The sequence below is a fragment of the Mirounga angustirostris genome, unplaced genomic scaffold (genome assembly GCF_029215605.1).
Source record: "Mirounga angustirostris isolate CCGP_5_RB_7025 unplaced genomic scaffold, mMirAng1.0.hap1 SCAF_12, whole genome shotgun sequence".
Classification (NCBI taxonomy): Eukaryota; Metazoa; Chordata; class Mammalia; order Carnivora; family Phocidae; genus Mirounga; species Mirounga angustirostris.
The window spans coordinates 13,539,925-13,563,583 of record NW_026991720.1 but is presented as its reverse complement, the minus strand read 5'-3'; the positions used below and the strand labels follow the sequence as shown (position 1 = coordinate 13,563,583).

The 23,659-nt window shown below is 35.4% G+C and overlaps 1 protein-coding gene across 5 annotated transcripts in view; it reads right to left on the bottom strand.

Moving 5' to 3' along the window:
* Positions 1-23,659, bottom strand: part of BRAF (B-Raf proto-oncogene, serine/threonine kinase) — a 186,099-nt gene that overhangs the window by 42,607 nt on the left and 119,833 nt on the right. For 4 of the 5 annotated variants that reach the window (XM_045864169.3, XM_064574881.1, XM_064574879.1 and 1 more), the window contains exons 6-13: positions 22,532-22,680; positions 21,469-21,588; positions 16,775-16,934; positions 9,229-9,265; positions 5,417-5,553; positions 5,055-5,172; positions 3,111-3,195; positions 1,601-1,777 (exon numbers count right to left, since the gene is read on the bottom strand). In XM_045864169.3, coding sequence (XP_045720125.1) covers positions 1,601-1,777; positions 3,111-3,195; positions 5,055-5,172; positions 5,417-5,553; positions 9,229-9,265; positions 16,775-16,934; positions 21,469-21,588; positions 22,532-22,680 — 983 coding nt within the window. Of the gene's footprint in view, positions 1-1,600; positions 1,778-3,110; positions 3,196-5,054; positions 5,173-5,416; positions 5,554-7,700; positions 7,821-9,228; positions 9,266-16,774; positions 16,935-21,468; positions 21,589-22,531; positions 22,681-23,659 lie in introns of all 5 variants that reach the window. The other variant, XM_045864170.3, reaches the window with a different exon arrangement.

The following is a 23,659-nucleotide window of genomic DNA, read 5'->3' as shown; positions in this document are numbered from 1 at the left end:
GAGCAGAAGGCAGACATGTAACCAACTGAGCCACCTAGGCGCCCGAGAAGTCTTCTTTTAAAAGGTGACATTTGAATAGAGACATAAGAGAGAAGCTCTATGGATATCTGTGGACTAAGTATCCCAAAGAGAAAAATAGCAAGTACAAAAGCTATAAAGAGGGAGCAGGCTTGGCTTGCTGAAGAAACAACGAAGAGACTGGTGGGATGGGAGCAGAATAAGCTTTTTTTTCTATCAACGTTTACTATTTTTGCCATGGTTTACTCTCTACAAGAGTTTAACATACCTTTCAGATTTGAAGAGATTCAGATTCTACCTTATATGAAAGGCTGAGATTGTTTTAAGTCTAGTGGATAAGTGGGACTGTTACTGAAGAGGTAATCATTTGCTGCAATAAGCATTTTGGTTGAACACAGGCTTGTAAACACTCTAAATTACAGATATATTGCCCAGTTTGGAGACAGAGAGGGTGACAGTTCAATGGGAAGATGTAAGAGCCAGATCTGATTTTGAGTCCTGGTCCTATGCTTACTTGCTCTAAGTGATCTTGAGTCAGAGAGCTCTATATGTCAGTACATAGATACACTTTTATCCTTTTATTCTAATTTTAAAATGTAAAAGCATAGTGAATATGGGGAAAGTATAATGGCTTGGGAGTCAGATTCTGAGTTAAACACCTTTGCTGCTGCTTATTAAATGTGCAGCCTTAGACAGTCATTTAAAAGCCTGAGTTTCCTTATCTGTAAAAGCAAATAAAAATATGTACTTTATAAAAGCATTATAAAGATTAAATGACATAATGACCTATGCATGTGGAAGCCATTTGTATACTATAAAATGTAAATTTAAGACACATACATATTTTTAAACTACCCGCAGAGCTTCCAAACTTGTATTTTACTCATTTAAAATTTTTCATCTAAGTGCTTTCAAAATTTATTAAGTTTTATCTTTTGATTTATCTCTTCATTTGTACTTAAGAGTTGCATGCAAAATTTATTCTCCCAGTTGACTGATTTTAACTCCCATTTTGACTGATGATAAATTGTATTCAAATAACCTTTGATCTTTTAAATTACATAGCAAAATGCAATGGATATGAACAACTCAGCTTAAAATCCTCAAAAAGGATCAAAATGCAGATTTTCATTTAACTTTATTTCACTCAGATGACCATTTTGTAATAATAAATATGGGTACATGGAGAAAATAATTTGAAAGGATAACTTAACAATCATTTTGTACACTTCAGTAACTGTTAATGACTTCTCAGTAGGGGTTTTTTTGGTTTTTGTTGTTGTTGTTGTTGTTTTTTGGCCTGTTTTGTTTTCTGAACCTTCACTGACAAATGACTGCATGCTAAACATAAATTTGCCGTCAGGTATTTGCTATCAAATACTTGATACACGTTCTTGAAGACTGTACTAGAGAGATACTATTTTATTTCTTAGTATCATATTGTTAGCCATTAGTTAAAAGTCCATTTGTTACTAGACAGTAATTTAAAAAGCAACCCAAAAGAGTATTAGCTAAAACCTTTAAGATACCATCAGTGGTCTTCAAAAATATTTTACAAGAGATTTAACAGAATGGAACTTACTCCATGCCCTGCGCAGTCTGCCGTGCAATATCTATAAGCTTGATCATCTCGAATTTGGTCTCGATGATGTGGAGATGGTGATATAAGCTGGAGCCCTCACACCACTGGGTAACAATAGCTAGTTGGGGCTTTGTTGAATAGCCCATGAAGAGTAGGATATTCACATGTCGAGTTTTCCTATAAAAGGAAAAATGTCAGTAAGTAGTAAAGTTTGATAAACTTCAGCAAATCTTTAACAAGTGGGCCAAAGCAGACTAATTATCAGTAAGATATTGTTAGAAAAAAGTATTTTTAAAAAGACAGTGGAGGGGCGCCTGGGTAGCTCAGTCGGTTAAGCATTCGACTCTTGGTTTTGGCTCAGGTCATGATCTCAGGGTGGTGAGAGGGAGCTCCGCCTCCTGCTCTATGCTCAGTGGGCTAGTCGCTCAGCGGGAGTCTGCCTGAGATTCTTTCCCTCTGCCCTTCCTCCCACTCACGTGTGCGCATGCTCTCTCTAAAATAAATAAATAAATCTTAAAAAAAAAAAGACAACAGAAGGATAAATTTAGAAATGACTGTAGGAACTGTCTAGTCTAATATCCTACCCCTTTCAGAAAGGTCTTAAATTTTAATATACCTCACAGATGGGCAACTGGAGGTTGCTTAATTACCTTCAATTATGTGAAGTTCATCACTGAGATTGTAGCTTATTTCCCCCACTCCCTTTTTTTTGTTTCTTAAGTGGTTCTTTTTTTTTTTTTTTTTTTAAGATTTTATTTATTTATTTGACAGAGAAAGACACAGCGAGAGAGGGAACACAAGCAGGAGGAGTGGGAGAGGGAGAAGCAGACTCCCTGACGAGCAGGGAGCCCGATGCGGGACTCGATCCCGGGACTCCAGGATCATGACCTGAGCCGAAGGCAGTCGCTTAACCAACTGAGCCACCCAGGCGCCCCTTAAGTGGTTCTAGTCTTACAAAGTTCTTTGAGGTTGAGAAAAAATCATTTCCCTACAACTTCCACCACTGGCTTTCCTGTTCTGCTCTCTGCAATAAAACAGAGTAAGTTTGTATCCTCTTGAACATAATGGCCTTCAATGGACCCAAATATCCTCAGTTTTGTTGACTGTTTTTCCCCTAAAAGTTATAGTACCAGAATACTCCTCGTCTAAGTTGTCCTTGCCTGGATATACTCTAGTTTGTTAATGTTCCTCAAGTTCCAGGGCTTGATACAATCTTTAAACATGTTCTGGTAAGTTTAGAATTTTGAGAGTATTATTTTGCTAAGTGGTGATACGATTTCCCATGATCAGAATACTGTATTTCTATTAATTCACTCTAGGATTAATTTTTCCATCAGTTATACCACATAATATTGTACACCACTTGAAGAATATAGTTAAAGACAAAATATACTCAGACAAGCTCCATTTTATCCACTTTTAGTAAAACTGTAAAGCCACCAGCAGCTGTCACTGGAAAACAGAAGATGAAGATAACTTCTCTGGAAAACAGTAATTCACACATGCTCACCTGAGTACTCCTACTTCATTTTTGAAGGCCTGTAACTGCTGAGGTGTGGGTGCTGTCACATTCAACATTTTCACTGCCACATCACCTAAAAAAGAATTGTTATTCCAAATGTCATTCCAATTTTTTAAACTTAAAAAATATAAAAAAAACTGTTGGGTATTTTCACTAATTACCATGACCTTAAATCCATATCATTATTAAACTGCATATAAATGTTCTAAGGATAAAAACTAAGTGAACAATGATACTCCTATATTAGTATTTCAAAATATCAATCCAAAAAAATAGCCAATGTTGTTTTTCCCCTGGAAATTTAGTTTAACCAATTAAGTACCCACAGTATTTTCCTGGTTATTTAACAATATTAAACTAGATGCTTTTATTAACTGAATGTTGAAACTACCAATGACAGGCCCAGTGAAGCTTGGCTAAAAGAGAAAACTGCAAAATTTCCTTATCAGAGTACTTAACATGTTTTTCAAATCCACGGATCACCTTCTTTTGCTTAGGAAAATTATTTAAATTGTAACTTAAAAAAACACAATTTCATGTGAAACAGGTAGAACTCTTACACACTGTGGTACAACAACTTGAAAGACTTCTGGTAGCATCTACTAAAACTGAACATATGTATAGCCAGTGGTCCCACAATTCTTTCTTAGGTATATACCCAGCAAAATGGAACATATGTTCACCAAACATGTACTAAGAATATTCACAGCAGCAGTATTCATAATAGCCCCAAACTGGAAATGATTCAAATGCTCATCATACAGTAGAGATCGAAAAAGAAATCATGGTATAGTCACACAATGAATACTACACAGAGAATGACCTACAACCACACACAATAATAATTGCACTTTTTTGCAGATATATTATACTTTGATGTAATTATTGATTTTTCCTGATTATCAAAGTAATATAGTAAAAAGCATTTTGAGAACATAAAATCACTTATAATCTGTCACTCAGATATGATCATTGTTAACATACTGATAAACATCCTATTAGGCTTTTATATGTATGCAATGTGAATATTTATGAATACATATGAAAAGATAACCTAAAAAGATATATACTAAAATATTGATGGTCATTTTTAATTTTGTTATATATTTATTTCTAGGTAGTATCATAATATGAAGTATTACACATGCTGCTTTGTAAAATTCAATATACTACGGACAGCTTTCTGTATCAACAAATATAGATCTATCACACTCTTTCATGTCTATAGAATCATACATGGAGATTATCAATTTATCCTGTCCTCTATTAATGAACAGGTAAGTTTATTTTTCAGTTTCCATTAAGTCTCTAATGAATATCCTTGCACACACATCTGTTTGTTTCTGTCCAATTAGTTGTAGTTCTACAAATGGAATTGTTAGCTCAATATACATATTGACAAAGTGCCCTCCAGAAAATTTGTAACAATTTATTTTTCTACAAGCAGTGTTACAATCACAGTTATCAACATGGTCAATTAAAAAAAAAAATCTGTCCACTTAAGAAGCACATAATGATTTCTAGGTTTTGATTTTGCAATTCTTTGATAACTAATGAGGCTAAACATTTTAATATGTTTATTGGCTATTTCCTCCTTTGGGAGGTACACTTTCAATGTTTACTTGTGGTTTATAATACAAAGAAAATCAGCAAAAAGACTTCTAAAAGAAAAAAAAAAATCTCGGGGTATATACGCTCTCCCTCTAGGAGGAAATTATCTTTAAACATTATTACTCTAATAGTAAGAGTCCTGGTTGCTATGAATCCAGTTTTTATTTCCCATAATTTTTGTTAGAAACCCTTTGGTGGGTTCTTGAATCTGATCAAAATAGCTTAACGATGCAAACAGTAAATATTCCCTTTGACATTTTTCTCTAGAAGTTGTTAAACATGTCCTGTTTTAATTTGTGTGTCACTGTATTACATACATACCATGCCACTTTCCCTTGTAGACTGTCCCAAATGACCCAGATCCAATTCTCTGTCCCACTGTGATCTGCCCATCAGGAATCTCCCAATCATCACTTGAATCCCGTCTACCAAGGGTTTTCTTGGTAAAATTTGTGCAAAAGTCATGCCAAAGCAAACAAAAAAGAGAGCAAAAATCAGTGTGTGGGAATGCTTTAAGCAAAAAACTACCAGCTCTTATATTTATTTCATTAAGGGAATTCTGTGTCACATACTGATGTATCATACACCACTATATATCATACCATCTAAAAGGTGACATTACATTTAGCTATGACTTGTAAAACAAAAGAACTTAGAGGAAAAAAGATATCATATATTCTCACCATTCGATTCCTATCTTCTGAGGATGAAGAAGATTTCCTTTCCCGCTGAGGTCCTGGAGATTTCTGTAATGCTTTTACATTAGTGAGTGAGCCAGGCAATGAAGCAGGGGGGGTGGCAGACAAACCTGTGGTTGATCCTAAGTTAGTGAAATGAAAAATATATCTATTAAAGGAGGATCAAGTATATTAATTTATTGGGGGCAGAGGGTGGGGAGAGATTTAGACTTCTTTTAAAAATGCAGCGTATCTTTAAATATACATCTTTTGGAAATGACAGGCCAAGAAAAAGTCTCATTTGGTGATTTGCACTATAATTTCTTTTAGTTTTCTGGCCAATTTAATGACTTTTAAAACATCTGATTACAGATACAAACTCTGCTTATTGGTACAGAGTGCAGAAGAAAAATAATCCTTCTAAAGTAGAGATCAATACTGAAACAATACTCTGAAGTTTTTGTTTCTTTGATAAAAAGAAGTAAAATCAATTTAAAAACACCCTTGTTAACTATGTTACCTCAACAGCCAATCAATATAAAAACAGATGGAAACTCCCAAAAGGAAATATATTATAATAATGGCCTTAATGTTAAGAATATCTGGCTCTATCATTTAGCCACTAAAACTTTAAAAATCCTATACTATTTAACTCTTAAATAGTTAGAAATATTGGTCAGTTCATTGGTTCCTGAATTCCTATTCTACTAAACAAAGATTATTTGTTACCTGTATAACAAAGTTAATGTAAACAAAGCCAAGCAGGTTTCTCAAGATTTTCTGAAAAATCGCTACCCATACAGAGTCAGAGCAAAGTAAGTGGTATGGCCTCTTGGCCAATTTACTACAAATGGAAATATCCTATCAACCAAGTGAGCCCAATGGGTACACTGTAAGTAGACTCAGTTGGCAGGGCCACATCCTTTCCCAAATGCTGACTAAGCAAAAATCCCAAGTTTATCTACCTGGTTTAGAGGGATTCAGGCCAATGACTCTTAGTAGGGCCTGAGTATAGCTAAGTAGAACTGAGATGTCCAATAATATTTGCATATACAGAACAAAAAGATCTCCAGAGAATCTTTTTTTTTTTTTTTAAAGAAGATTATTATTTGGGGATAGGCAGGTGTCACTATCTTTCAAAGAGTAAGGATACCAATGACTATATTTCAATGTTAAAACTATAGAATTTTATCATCACTGCATCACACATGTCATCATGTAGAATTTCCATGATCTAACATGCAATTTTCTAAGAGAAAATGGCATCTGCAATGTCTTTAACTACAGCATAATCCATTTCCATTGATAACTTTCAACATCCTAAAGCCTTAACTGCTTGCTCAGGCCTCATAATCCTGATCTACTGAGGATGGCACTGTACTACTTATTTCAGTCACACTACTCAGCACTGTAGGACTTCTAGCCCATTCTATGGATTTTATGAGAAACAGTTGGGCTGAGAGAGCAAAAATCTGAAACACCACCACTACATTCAGAATAAATAACAGACACTAGCAAAAGCCAGTAAATGTAATTCTTTAAAAATATCTATAGCAAGATACTTGTCTGAATTTTGACTTAAATCTTTGAAAATCAGTTTAACTACTAATTAAAGGCAAGATGAAATGGAAGAGTGAAATTATACTGTTAGCTTTCCCCCTCATATTAGGGCATAAGTGAGAGTGTCAACCCTCAAATTTTCTAAAGTATGCTAAAATATCCCAAATATATTACAGACCTTTTTTAATGCTCCCTACCTTTGATATAAGATGTACATGTCCTACATTTAAAAAAAGAACCCTGCTATTACAAAAAAATAAAGCCAAAAGTCTAGCAAAATCTCGTAACTGGGATTTCCATTTTTACTTTTTTAAAAACCACACAAATTGATAACAAATATTAATAGTCATAAAGGCTACTGATTAAATAGATTAAAATAAAAGTAATTCAGACTGAAGGACACTCCCGCCCCAACATACATTATTTATTGCCACCCACTGAGTTTAAGAAGTTATCAAGGCCAAAAAGTAAGTAATATAACAAAAAACAAGATGGACATCTCAGCTCAGAATTTTCTTGCTTTTAAAAATTTACGACAGCATACAGAAAGCTTGTGGTAGTGAGTATGTGTGAGAAGCACATTCAGAGCATTCCAGCCAGGCCAAGCAGAAATTTAGTACTGAAAACTCTCACACTTACAAACACACGCTGTGAGGGTGAGGCACAAACAGAATCTGTAGTTTATATTTAGTTTGCTTTGGGTGAAAACAAGAAAGAAGAGCCCAACTACCTCTGAACACTGGGCCAGGCTCAAAATCAAACACTATTTCACTGGGGACAGAATGTAGGAGGGGACTGGGAGTCCGGGATTGGCATTTCCGAAGACAGCGCATCAGCTGGTTCAAAGGGGCTGTTAGAAGAGAAAGAGAGGGGCAGGCAAACACAGGAAGACAGACACACAGAAGAAATGAAAGAAGTCATGGGAATAAATGAGCTGAAGCCTGCTTCATAAAATAATTCTGGATGTCTAAAAAATTCTGCTTGTTTTCATAAAATCCCAATGACTTTTTATAAAGTGACTCATAGGACAAGAAATGCCATTTGATTTTTGGTACTAGGCAGGCAGTTTTTATGACTAAGTCAACTCTGTGATGCTAACATGATGGCAACATTTAAATGCTGGATGTACTGGGCAAAATTATCAAAAGCCACTGTTATTAAGACATATGAAAGTCAAACTGGCAGCAACATTAATTGGCGGGTTCACGGAATAACAAATGGAAAAAAACCACAACTTTTTAAACTACAGGCTAAAGTGAACACTAAATCCAGTATATAAGGCAGGGTTATCATTGTGGCAGGTTCACAGGTATACAGAAACATAACAAAAGATGGTTTATACAATGTTTGTTCAATATAAAATATCTTTAAGTCTGGGCTTAGATATTTTGAAGATAAAGCAGGTCACAGTGAAGAGACTGACTCTCAACAAGATAAACAGGTTCTGCAGGTCTTCCTTATTAGACAGAAGACAGCTGAAAAAGCAAGCATGGAGGGCCACCTGGAAGAAATCTTCAAGATAGTTTCAAATACCATTTTTGGGAAAACATATAGGGGTAAAATCTTACTTTAAAAGTACTTTCTTAAGCAATGTTTTATGTCCCCAATTTTCACAGAGTGCTAGAGTGAATATCTGATGAAAATTCTATAAAGAATCTCAACTCAATTTCTCATTTACTTACTTTATTCACTGGACTAATAAGAGGACAATATGATTTCTATTAGGGTCTATTCTATACAATGTGCATTCCAAATCCTTCTAGAAAGCTGAAGAGAAGAGGCTGACAATTCTAACAAACTGAGAAGTTGTGACAGGCAATCTAAGGGATTCTTCCTAAGAATGATTTAGGAAAATCAAGTTTTAACTGATTCTAAGCTCAACTGTTAACAATTAGTGGTATTAGTGGAGGCTCCCAAAGGAAATTTAGCGTCTTGAGTTTTGGAGATGGTTAGAAATCAGTAAAGTGGGTAAAATAGTTGAGGCTCTCTCTTTGATGATTTTAAAATTGTGGATAGTACATTTAAGACTCCCTTTTATGTTCTCTCTTTTTCTCTACTCATCTTATAAATCAGTTAAAATTTTATTAGATATAAATGATAAATAATAAAGAAAAGCAAAAAATATTTGGGGCTTTCTCTACACATTTTTCTCTGTGTCTGTGTTTAATGAAAGAAGCAAATATAAAGGAGACAAGCAGCAAAGCAGTTGCATTTTTCTCTGAGTTTTTTTGTTTTTTTTAATGGAAATCACTACTTACCTCCGTCACTACGAAACCCTTGGTCTCTAATCAAGTCCTACAAATAAACAGTAATGGATATTTATTCAAAGCATATGGTAAGAAAGTAATAACAACACTCAACTTTTCACTAACCATTAACAGAAAGGTAAATTCAAAATAATACCTATCTTAATAATGACTTCACAAAACAGAAAGAATATGAAATTAGCTGGTCAACATGATAAAATAAACATTTGGAAGCACTTCCAACCTAACCCTATACTGAAGGGATTATTAGTCCTGATCAAATGCTGAAATCCATTTCAGGCCATTCAAAACCAATGGCTGTGTCACTTCTTAAAAAAAAATTCTACCGGCACATGTTAAGAGCCATAAAATGTTCATACCCTTTGATCCTGTAATTCCACTTCTGGGAATTTTTCCTAAGGAAATAATTCAGAAGAAAAAATGATATGCACAAGGATGTCCAGTGCAGCATTATCCATCATACTAAAAAAATCAGAAATAATTATTTCCCTATTATAGACATACTAACATTTGGGTTGAGTAAATTATGGTGCATCAATTTAATAAGTATTATGCAGCTACTGAAATAATTATGAAGCTTATATTGTGAAAACATGTTTATAATGATAAAAAATAAAATTAAATGTACATTGATTACAATTATAAAAATACAGATGTATAAGGAAACATGAGAAGGGAAAAAATCAAAATGGCTCAAACAAGGGTTTTGTTAAAATCTGTCCTTATGATTAAAACATAGCTTTTTACAACAGATAATATTGGGGATGGGGAGGGACAAGTCTACTGGCAATGCAATGCAATTTGGACCTTCATAGGTAGAACTTAGTTTTTTACCCAGTTTAACTTAAATATGAGGGATTGAATGGCCCCAAATGCTCTAAACAGGCTTGAAGGCTCTTTGCAAACAGGCAGCTTTTTGTTTATAGGTTAAGACCTAGAGTAAATTCCACAGATGCATTTCTATCATGTTCAATGTATTATATAAAGCCTTCAACATCTTCTACAGAATAACCAACAAATACTTATATATCTGGCAAACAAGGTGCTAGGTGTTAGGGGTTGTGTGGCTACCAATAAATATAAAATCCTGGTGGTGTCACTAACTTTCTGTGTTCTTGAGAGCTTGTAATCTAAGTGGAAGAAAGACATACAAATATGGAAATTAAATAATATAAGAATAATAGCTTAAGAAAACAAAAGAGGTGCCAAAGATGCTTAGTTAACCGCCAAATAAACAGTATGGGTGAAAAGATTCTTTTTTTTTTTTTTTAAGATTTTATTTATTTATTTGGCAGAGAGAGAGTACAAGCAGGGGGGAGTGGTAGGCAGAGGGAGAGGGAGAAGCAGGCTTCCCGCACAGCGGGGAGCCCGACACAGGACTAGATCCCAGGACCCTGGGATCATGACCTGAGCCCAAGGCAGACGCTTAACCGACTGACCCACCCAGGTGCCCCAGGTGAAAAGATTCTTAGTGCTACACAAGTTCAAAGAATAAGTAACTATAAGACCTGATCACTGGTGAAGTATTTCAAGAGATGAGCTATGAGTTGGGGTCTGAGGGATAGAGAGAAATGTAGGGGCGTGGGAAGCAGAGGACCTGCTGGACAGAAAGAACAAGACAAAGGCAGAAAGGCCACATCCCTTTCCTTTTTGCTGCACCAGCCTTGTGACTCCCCATAACCAGGGATCAGCCAATTTTGCCTTTTTCCACTCTTACTGCACCATAAACTTCTACTTTTCAATCTGTTCTTAAAGCAACTTAACCACCTTTTTATTTGTTCTAGGTTAAAGAGGATGTTCTATTATTCCAATACTGGCTATTTCAAACTCTTTCTCATGTCCTGTAGTTCCTTTCTTACTTATTATTTTTTCCCTTTAGCATGATAGAGAAAACAGAAGCCATCAGAGAACATTCTGTTCTGCCCTTATATTTACGAATATTTGCACAGTAATGTTAGCTATAATTTCTGAATTCTTACTATGTGCAAGGCACAATAAGAATTTTCAATCCACTGTAAGAGGCAGACACTTCTAGCTTCAAGGTTAAGTCATTTGCCCACGATCATACAGCCTGTAAAGAGCTGCAGAGCTCTAGCTATGTCCATCTTTAATTCCTCATAGCCTCTGAGGAACTTGGTTTCCACATCATAGGAATTTTACTGTATCAATTATTCCCTATTTTGTTATTTTCAACTCTCTCTTCACTTGCTTCTTTCCCTCAAGTTACAAATATGCGTAAGACTCTCAACATTAAAAACAACTGTCCCTCAACCCTGCTTTAATCTATAGCCCCTGTTCCTTTACAGCCAAGCTTCTCAAAACTCACATCTTCACCTGCCTTGCTGTCCTCCACCAACCCTCTAAAACAGTTCTCAATGAAGTCAAAATGACAAAATGACAGTCCAATAGTCATTTTCAGTCCTTATCACATTTGAGTCTCATTGGCAACTGACATCAACTACTTCAGCATTCTTGAAGTCCCTTTGGCTTCTGCAACACTACTTTCTCTTACTTATCTGAAGTTAGACTTAGGAAGAGCAGTCCACAAAAGAGACACAAAACGACAGTCTCTGCCTGGACCTCAAATGTTAATAATATTCAATGGGGCTGCATATTCTACCCTACATTCTACCCTATATTCTACATATACTCTTTGAGTAATACATTTACACTCATGGTTTTAACTGACAAATATGCTAATTACTCCAAAATCTGTATCTCTACTCAAGGTCCTTATATTTAACTGCTACTGGTTTTTTTTTTTTTTAAGGTTTTATTTGTTTATGTGACAGAGAGAGAGAGACAGTGAGAGAGGGAACACAGTAGGGGGAGTGGGGGAGGGAGAAGCAGGCTTCCCGCTGAGCAGGGAGCCCGATGCGGGGCTCGATCCCAGGACCCTGGGATCATGACCTGAGCCGAAAGTAGACGCTTAATGACTGAGCCACCCAGGCGCCCCTGCTACTGGACTTCTAAACCAGTAAAGTCCCTCAGACATCTTAATGTCAAAATGTTCAAAATAATAGTTACCATTTTCATTTCTACAAGTCCTGTTCTTCCTTTGGTATTTCCTATCCTAATGAATGGAATGAATACGGTCTATTCACCCAAGCCAGAGAAATGTGGGCATTATCTTCTACCTCTCATCTCTTTCAACCCTTTCTTCTACTACTTTACAGAAGAGTGGTTAAGCATAAGCAGGAAAAAGCAGGTTTTATACCCCATTTCAATCATTTATCAGTGATGAGATCTTGGGAAGTTTCTTAACCTCCCCAAATCTAATTTTCTCAACAGTAAAATAAGAATAAAAATAGTACTTAACCCAAGAGTGTTTATGGGGACAGAGTGAGAAAATTTATGTAAAGCTCTTAGTACAGTACTTGCCATAGGGTAAGCATTCATAAACAGTAGGCATTTTCTTTTTTTTTTTTTTTTAAAGATTTTCTTTATTTATTTGAGACAGAGAGAATGAGAGACAGAGAGCATGAGAGGGAGGAGGGTCAGAGGGAGAAGCAGACTCCCTGCCGAGCAGGGAGCCCGATGCGGGACTCGATCCCGGGACTCCAGGATCATGACGTGAGCCGAAGGCAGTCGCCTAACCAACTGAGCCACCCAGGCGCCCAACAGTAGGCATTTTCAATATCATTCCTAACAGTCTTGCCTACAAATCTCTCATGAATTCAAGATTCTTCCAGAATACAGAGCTGAGCATTTTCTCTCCCACTCAAAATTTTTCAAACTCTCTACTACCAACTCCTACAGAGACCTTAAAGTAAGACACAATGCCTTTCAGTATGGACTCTACCTACCTAGTTTTGTCTTCTACCATTCCCTACCCTTCTCCCGAGTCCTAAACTCCTACAATATCAACTATTAATTACATCCCATGCAAAGGTACTTCCATACTTTTGCACATACTATTTCCTTAACAAATGTCCTTTCTTCTTAAAACCCCCACTGAGTGTCCTTAAATCAACTCCTATGCATTCACCTTTTACAATGTGGATTAAATGTTATCCTTTCTCTGTTAAATATTCCTATATACAATAATGTAGAGTTTATTACCCTCTTCTATAAACTACCACTATATATTTTTAATGTCTATTTATTTATATGTCTGATTCATCCATTAGACTCTGATCTCTTTGAGGTCAAAGGCCGTGTTCTAATTCATCCTTAATTCCCAGTTCTGTCATAGTGCCTATCCCAGAGCCAATATTGCCAAGTATGTCAAAAACAAATCAAAACAACCTTGTTTACTAGAATAATAAATGATAAATAATGACTGGAGCTGAATGAAATGACGGAAATTGAATGAAAATATTATTATCTTAAAATCAGTGCGAAGTCAATGAAAGTTGTGGAACAAGGAAACAGATGATAGAGGTGTAAAAAAGTCTAGAGGGAAACAGTCTAAAAGGATGTTAGTATTGAAAAATGGCTACAATTTTGAACATAATGCGAATAGACCTAACTTACAAGATTTAATTTCTTATTTCACAATCTCATTATTCCCATATTTCCCTCTCCTACTTTTTTCTTCCTTTGTATTCAGGTCTAGCTAGATAAAGGAAGACCTTATTAGTTGAGGAAAATTGATATTAGTAAAAGGCCACTTAAAATGAATCCAATAAAAATAGAGAAAAAATTTCAAAGTAAAAAGTGGGAACAGAGTCCAGAATTTAGAAATTTATCTTGAAAAATGAAATTAAAATTTATAATAAAGTTTTTCTTTTACATTTAACAAAAATTTTTTTCAAGATTTTATTTATTTATTTGACAGAGAGAGACATAGTGAGAGAGGGAACACAAGCAGGGGGAGTGGGAGAGGGAGAAGCAGGCTTCCCGCTGAGCAGGGAGCCCGATGCGGGGCCCGATCCCAGGACCTGGGATCATGACCTGAACCAAAGGCAGACACTTAACGACTGAGCCACCCAGGCGCCCCATAAATGTTGTTTTTTTAAGATGTATTTATTTATTTGAGGGGGGGTGGGGGGAAAGAAGAGGGAGAGAATCCTGAAGCAGACTCCACGCTGAGCCTGATACGATGTAGGGCTTGATCCCAGGACGCTGAGATCATGACCTGAGCTGAAATCAAGAGTTGGCCACCAAACTGACTGAGCCACGCAGGTGCCCCAATAAATTTTAAGTTATAATTTCAATATGCTAATTCTTAGAACATAGAAATCAAGTTTTTTTTTTTTTGGTCAATACAAAAGTTTTGATAGAACAAACTGAAATCCTCAATTTCATATTCATCTTTTAGATCACAGGCATAATCATTTATAAAAATTGTAGGGGCATCTGGGTGACTCAGTCAATTAAACAGCTGACTCTTGGTTTTGGCTCAGGTTATGATCACAGGGTCCTGAGATGGAGCCCTCCCTATGTTGGGCTCTGCGCTCAGCGGGGCAATCTGCTTGAGGGTTCTCTCCCTCTGCCTCTGCCCCTTCACCTGCTCATGCTCTCTCTCTTTCTCTAAAATAAATAAATAAATAAATCTTTATAAAAATTTTAGAGGGCTTCATCAATTCCCTCAAGGGCCTCTATCAATCCTTTGATACTTAAATTATTTTCATTTGAAGAACCTATTATATTGTCATCTTTATGTTTCTTTTCTATTATTAACTGGACTAATTTAATTCTACTGTATTCCTTATTTCTCAATGGCTTTTTGTAATTTCAGTAGTTCTCCAAAGTCCTTTTTCACGGTCTTCATAAAAGCCTTAAAATCTTTCCTTCTTTTTTTTTTGCCAGATTTGCAATCAATTTGCATTATGTTTTCATTGAAATGTTGGATAATGATGTAAGGGGATTGGAATGCAAACTGGTATTAGATGGGGAGGAATGTTTGTGTGGGTACTAATATTAAAGTAGTCTGTTAATAAGTGAATATTTTCCTGTTAGGACAATTTTTGCTTCTCTACTCAACCTTATAACTCTGAGGACTCACATAAGGAATGCCTGTAAAATAAGAACAATTCCTATCTTCTAACATACAAGTAACCACCTCACTAATTCTAGTACCCTGTTTACTTGGGGAAACAGTTTTAACTTCTTTTTTATTTTTATTATTTATTTATTTTTAACTTCCTTTTTAAATATAATTACTTTCCCCAAGGCAAACAAGCTTGGTGGGTTTTCTGTTTTGTTGCTTATTACAGAGATTAAGGATAACCTATATATATATATTTTTTTTTTTTTTTTAAAGATTTTATTTATTTGACAGAGAGAGACACAGCGAGAGAGGGAACACAAGCAGGGAGAGCGGGAGAGGGAGAAGCAGACTTCCTGTGGAGCAGGGAGCCTGATGCAGGGCTCGATCTCAGGACCCAGGACCCGTGAGCTGAAGGCAGACGCTTAACAACTGAGCCACCCAGGCGCCCCAAGGATAACCTATATTCTTTATATGAAAGCACAAATTCTGGGAGAAGTGACACCTAATTCTAAGATCGGGATCCCCAGCCCACCACAGCTCAGGTAGCAAGAGCACCTTATTCTCTTCTGTTACTCAATTACTGAATTATTCTGTAAATAAAGTTTTATGGAAATAAAGCCACACCCATTTGTTTATAATGTATTATATCTGGATGCTTTCACACTACAATGACAAAGTTCAACAGTTGTCATTAGAGATCATATGACCCATAAGCCTAAAATATTTACTATCTGGCCCTTTAAGAAAACATTTGTTGATCCCTGGTCTATAATATGGAAAATTTCCTGTTTCATCTTCTAACCCTTTTACTGAAACAAGTATTTTTTGATGACCAATTATGTATTTAGTTCTAAGATAGGTGCCAAGTGAACTAATATTAGGAATGGTTTCTGCTGCCAAGAAGATCTAATTGAAGAAGCATCACTAAGGTATATAATTAAGTTACGGTGCGCAAGATAAACCGGAAAAGTAAAAACATCAAGAGTGACCAGCTAGAGGGTGGCTAAAATAATTGAAGATATGGGATTACAGTATATGATGATTACACAAGAGAAGATACATTTTTTAAAAATGAATAAGAACTTAGGGAAAAACTTTACAAAAAAAGAATGTGCAAAAATTCATGATATATAGAGAGATGGAATACAATGTTACAGTCAAAAAAATAAGGAAGGTAAAAGGTAGTTTTGAATGTCTTGTACATAAAGTAATGATTAGTTCTTAACAGTTATTTAACTCAAAGTTGTACTTTTAGAAATTTAGATAAAGATTTCAAATTGATCTAAACAGAAAATCTGTAGTTGTATTTCTATTTTTTTACCATAAAATGGCCAAGGGATTATCTGTTAAACAAATGAAGATAAGACTTCTGCAGAAACAATGTCGTAAGGAAAAAAATCAGAACAACTCCATAATTTGGCACCAGTTAAGTATTTAATACCATCAGAGAAGATGACAAGGCTTTTCTGATCAGTAATTGAAGAAAAGTCTACCACTAATAATAACTGACGTGCATTTCTGATCTATATTATAAGCATTTTAGCACAAAAATAAAGAAATACACTAGATTTTTTTTAGTTCTAACAATGCTGGATTACTTACATCAATATTGACAGGTTCTATTGTGTTTATATGCACATTTGGAGCTGATGAGGACCGGTCTCGTTGTCCAAATTGATTTCGATGATCTTCATCTGCTGGTCGGAAAGGCTGTGGAATTGGAATGGATTTTGAAGGAGACGGACTGGTGAGAATTTGGGGCCTGGAAAAATCAAGTCATTGAAAGATAAGATTCAGAGCAACTTTATAGACATAATAACATAAAAAAATGGATGATATAAAGATTTCCTTGTAAAGCATTAAAAACCCAGCAGTAATTGTTTAAAAAACTAACACATGCCTACAGCCAATACCGACAAAGCTGCTTTTGCTCAAGCAGACCCTCCAGGGACTATCAATGGTAAATGACTCTTATCCAAAAAACTCCAGGGAAATCTATAAATGGCTAGAAATTACCTGTGGTTATAGTCAGCTGAAGAAACTCCCTAAAGTTACACAAAAATTTCTAGATACTAGAGACTGACTGAATAATATCTGCTATTTTTTTCTACCTTTGTCATTTCTTGATAGCCAAAGTTACTAAAATGAGATTTTTATGGAAAGTATTAGGAAATTATGAATATTTTGGAAAATACACCTGTGGATTTCAGGGCCTGAAAGATATATCTGTTGCTTTACATAGCATTGAATTAAAATCTTGAATAATAGCAAAAGACAATTTGCAAATCCAAAAGATGACCCCTTATAGTGTTCTCTCATATTTTAAATTTTTTATCATGTCCAATAATTGAGCAACAAAAGGGAATCATATGTTAAGCATTAAAGCAAATCTTTTTAAAAGCTGCTTTTTTATGAGATCATCAAAATAGGTGACAGAATGATCTATTTTCATACTGTAGATCTCTCACTGCCCTGAAATGAACCTGGCACTCACAGAGCACACTAAAGTTTTGCGAATAGATTGTAAACATCAGTGAGGAGTTTAGGTCCCTCAGAAAGGATATCCAAGGGAACTGGGAAGGGAGTATCATATGATAGTGGAGGTATGGTTGTCTCAGTGAGCTCCGCCAAGACCAAAGAATGACACAGTGCTAACAGCCTCTCTACAGAGACTGGTTATCATTCCACCCCATTTTATGCAAACTCTGTAATAATCTGCATTATTTAGTAGTTAGTAAGACATAGCCAGAAAGACAATGTGGAGGAATACAAAGACATTTTGTGAGGGGACAGGGTTTAGAAAGGAATGGGAAGAAAATATAGTACAAAAGGAGTAGACAGGGGTTTGAAGGGCCAAAGAAGCCAAATAGTGACAAAAAGTTTGTTTTTGTTTTTTTTTTTAAAGGTTCTGAATAAAGCATGTTAAAATCTGAACCACACCAGTTTATAGTTTGACCCTCTGAAGCATGCTCTTAAGGGTAGGGAAAGACATTTTGAGCTTATCTGTTCATATTAATGGAGTCCACTTAGAACTGAAATAAAAATAATAAAATATTATGTACTTTAAAAAATAAGTATCACCCAAGGAGAATTACAGGCTAAAACTGATGGATCTGGCCTTTAGAAAAATTACCATGCTCCACTTGTCCTTTTTATTCTATTAATTATTGAGAAATTTTTAGTTTGTGACAGAGCTATCTTTACTTTTGCCTTTGGCAGCCAATATATGCCTTTTGCTAAGGGATTTGGGGAACAGGTAAAAGAATGTAAAAATGACAAAACTGTTTTTTTTAAAAAGTTTTGGAAAATGCACCTACTTTTAAAAAACCATAGGCTGATTTAAAGTCTCAAGTCAATAGCATAATTTAAGTTAGGACTTAAAAGTGGGAAGAGCCTGAATTAACTACAGTTGTGTAGGGAGTCTAATCAATATAATTGGTCTGGTGTAGGCATAAGTGACAGCAAGTCATTTCTGAAAGTTACTGAATTAACACCATGACTGCAACGTGTAGTTTATAACAAGGCAGAACATATATTCAAGGGGCATTGGTCCAGAAGTAGGAAAAACAAAAACCTGGATTTAATATGATAGACTTTATTACCTAAAGAATGGATATAAAAGAAAGTGAAGATATCCTGTGTATTACACAAAATCAGAAAGACTGTATTTGGCAGTTGGTATCTAACACCACCCAGCAGAAGGCATACGTTGGTCCATAAAGTCAATTTACCTAGCCTTGACAGCAAGTTTATAACTTTGGAGAAAACTTCAAGTAATTATGTCCTGGTATCATTAAACTTCTCAGTCATGTCCTAATCCCGTGTTTAACAAAAGCAATCTTTGGATTATAATTTGGTTTCTCATAAATATCTTCTAAGATTTTTTTTTTTTTCTCATAAGTATCTTCTAAAAGTGGACTGAGTACTGGTCCATCCAACACAAGAACTTTGGTCTATACAATAGCTATATTTCTCAGGGAAGTGAATTCACCTGGAATTCTGATTCAGTCTTTTCTAATTCTGGTCACTGTACACCAGTATATCTGTAATAACTCTCATCATTTCTGGGGACTAATAAAATTCAGTTTCTATACTGGGATGTTTTTACCTGGATCAAGGTGATTTATACCCTGTGAAGTATGTTGGGAGTCAGCAAACTGGCTTCTCCTGATACCTCTACCTATCTTGCTGCAAACCTCTTTAAAGCAGTATTAGATTAAAAAGAAAAAGAATTTCACCTCTAACACCCTTCAGCAAATTACATTAGTTTAGATCTCATTTTCAATCTAGAACATTAAAAGTTTTTTAAGAATATTAAAAGTTCTGAAGCAAAGTGACTACTCCTGTTCAGCAATATGCAAATTTTAAAATGCTGACTTTTCAGACATTCATACATCCCATAGCATTTTTAAAAAGCAGAAAAGGAAGTACAAACTGGCCAATGTTATCACTTCTCCAGTATGTCTTGGTTACATCCATTATTATAAGCGTTTCATGAGCACTACAGTGCTAATATAAGAACTGTTAACAAAACGCAAAGGAAGAGCAGTACAGAACAGGACTGGCTTCTATGTTTTCACAGGCACATATAGACGCTTGTGACCTAAAAGCATCAGGAAAGCAAAAGTTTGAACACCTTTCTTATCATTTGCTCAAGACCAGAATGTACTTCAGTTTAGTTATAAATAAAATACTCATGGCATAGGCAAATGGTTTCTCAAGTTTTGTGGTTGTTTCTCAGTTTTAAGACAGCACCCTTTCAGTGGAAGGTAACTGCCATTATGAACCTTCAGAAAGACCATGCTAATTTCATTGTGGTGTTCTGTAACTCTGCTCAGAGAACTGGGACCTGCCATTAGAAAAGCATGATGGTCTATAGAACCTGCCAGGAGTAAATGCCATAACCAAAAGATTAATTAAAAATCAAAACAAACAATAACAACACTTTGCTCTAAGAAAGACCCAGGTACATAAAACTAACAATAGAGATAACAGGAATAACAGGACTCCACCAGAGCAGGTAATTGTTATAACCTGGCAAAAAAAAAAAAAAATTAATGGTTGCATTTTCTAGTGTTCCAAAGTAGATAAAAACATCCAGTCCTTAATATAAGTCTTCTGCTAAATTTTCTAGCCTATGAGACCTTTAGAAAGGTTGGCTTTAATTTATTAGGTTTGGCATAATTTATTCTGCCTCAAATCCAAAAGGGAAAGAGTACACAGATCTGTGTAAGAAATTCTCCAAAACACTAATATCTGTTACTCATCATTTTTTTTTCCCATTGTGAAGCTTGAGTATGTGATGCATTTATATCATCTTTAAAGTCAGTTTCACCTTTATCCTCGAAAACTAATAATACTATTAATATTTTTCTTTACACTTTATACATATCCATCCCTTCTCCACAATGCTACCACCCCAGTTCAAGTCTTTATTGCCTCTGTCTTCATTATGAACAGCATCTGAGTTGGCCTTCTTCAACCACAACATTTGTCCGTTGATCTATCTGTGTATCACTGCTAAGTGCTTCTTTCTTTAAATTTTCACCAGGTTAGTCCTCTGTTGAAAAACCTTTACTTTTTCCCCTTTTCCGTTAAGTCTAAATTCCAGCTTGAATTCCAACACTCTTTATAATCTGGTCTTATATGTGATACTTCTCTATTTAGATTAGCCTGTGTTCACTCTCTCTCAAATCTACCACCCCATTCCCTTTGTTTATGCTATTTCTCCCCTACCAACCCACCACACCATGCTTTTTATTCCCTGGATTCATTCAGATTCTAGAATTCTTGAAGGTCCAATTTAAATAGCATTTCTTCATTAAATGTTTTTGACTACTATCACTATTCTCCTGTCTATGGTAAATATGATCATATTTATGTCCTTGCATCATTTAAAATATCATATCGTCTGAGAAACCGTAGACTATAATTACATACTATTTTTAAATTGTTTGCCATTGTCTCATTGGTCAATGCTACTTTTCTAAATGGGAATCATACACTTCTATATTTGAATATTACCTAATAAAGTGATGAGCACAAGGCAGGGACTCTAAATGATCTGTTACTTGATTTTTTTCAAGACTGGTCCTGAAACAGTCTATGTCAGTTTTAATCCCACGTATCTTACCAAATGCATGTATGAATTTGCCTTATGTGATAAAATAAGTTACCTGAAGAAAAATCCTTAATTTAACAATCCAAGTAGTTGGAAAGGTTTATAATTAACCAAAAGATCCAAAAGAAACCAGCTCAAATAGCACTGCCATTGAACAGCAGGAGTCAAATCATACCCAGCAGAATCGGAGGGGGGAGCGGAAGGGGATGATCCAGACGTAAGGGCAGTCTCTGCTATGGAGGCCTCCTCCTGTGGTATTGGGTGGTGTTCAAAGAACTTGGAGACAAACAGCAAACTGTGAGGCAAAAACAAAAACAAAACAAAGCAAACCTAACTTGTGCAAACCCCAGAAGCTTCATATACCAGAATACATTACAGAGTTAACAGAAATATGAGATCAAATTCCACTTTCAGAAATGATTGTTAAATTCAATTAGTTGTATTTTTGCCTAAAAGCTTATTTTAAAAAAATTGCATTGTACTTTGAAAGGCAAGCTTATAATCTAAAACTAATTGCTCTATACAGCACATTTCTACATATTAGAGGGGAAAAATCATGCTTTATGGTTAAAGAATTAGAAGAAAATGTAGCTACTGTCTCAGTTAGATTCCATCATAATACACTTTATAGATTGGATTCTCTTTGCTCAAGTGATTGAGAAAAGTAAAAAGACCTTAACAGCAGGAGCAGCAGCAACAACAAGAGAGACTACAATAGACTCAGTCTAATCTATTACAGAAACTCTGGCATAAAGCAAATAGAAATTTTAGAAAGAGAAACACCGGGTATAAAGATTTTATATCTTACTTTTAAATAAACTGGGCAGGGGAGGTTGAAGGAGAGAGAAAGAGACAGAGAGAGAAAGAGAGAGAGAATATATATAATTTACAAAATAGTGACAGAACCAGAACCCCTGATCTGTGATCCAAAAATATAATGGTTAACTTAATTGAAATCACACCCACTCTCCTCCCAAAAACCATCTAAAAATGATGTCTATGGGCAAGGGATCTTTTACTAACTAAGAGAGGATATAAGACATAGATAGAATGTACAGCTGAGTCAGAATGACCATTTGGGAGAGCAGTACTGCCTATACTATACAGTATTCTCTAGCCAGCCTTTTCTAAGTTCCCGTAACTCTACCGGACAGAAAATTCCCAGACTCTAAGATACACTAGTTTCACATTAGGAAAAATAAAATGTAGATAGAAAAGAGATTTTTTTGATTACTTACTCAAGTTGGTCATAATTAACACACATCAGTGGAACCTCTGTACTACAACGCTGGTGAAATTTATAACCACATGTTTGACAGCGAAAACCCTGGAAAAGCAGCTTTCGACAAAAGTCACAAAATGCTAAGGTGAAAAAGGTTTTCCGTACCTGCAAAGTAAAAAACATCACAGAGAATTTCAAAAACTTGCAAGAATCTTCTTAGATATCAACTTATTTACTCTCTTGCTTAAAATAACAAATCTTTAATATGTTCATATCCTGAGAACCGTCTTACACACGAAGATACTAAAATGGAAACCCGGGGGGTTCAAGACAATAGATGGACTATATGTATTTATCTCCCACCCAATATACAATAAAAAAACTCAGAAGTCAAGAAGATGGAAAGTGAGTAAAAGACTGGAAACTATTTTCAAGCTTGACTCCATGAAAGTAAAAATAGAGATGATAAGTAGGAGGAGGGAACAGGGGTGAAAGGAAGGGTAAGGGCACACTTTAGTAACTGTACAAAGAAAGGAGTTAAGAGATGCTTACTGGTGTTGACAGAACAAGAAACAATGGTATATTTATATTACTTAAAGTTACAAAGGTATCCAATAGAGGAACCTGCCCCCAAAACAAACCAACCAACAAAAAATCCAAAAAAATCACACTGAAGGAGGGGAAGAAGGAAGAAGATTGTAATGCTACAAATGAGCTAATTCCCTTTGGAATCAGTAAATAGTGGCCGAAGTTGATAAAGCAAGGAACTACGGCTTAAAGTTACTATTTAGTAATGGGGAGATAATCACCCAAAGAGCTTTAAAACAGAAATTAACTAGGCTAAGGGACAGGAAAATTACCTAAAAGACAGTAAGAACCACTTCTAACCAATTATCAGTTTGTTAGAGGATTAGAACACCTAAATTTGTGAACATTCCTCTCCAGGAAACTAAAAAGGCAACATGGAAGAACTCCATGTCAGAAGGCAAATGATCTACACAGAGGTCACATAAAAAGAATTACATTAGGGAGGCTCTAACTTGATAACTACTGAAGCCAGAAATTATTTTTAGAGTATCTGTTTTGGGTACAGAATGAGCAGAAAACATAAGAGAAATACCAAAATGTTAACAGTGGCTATTTC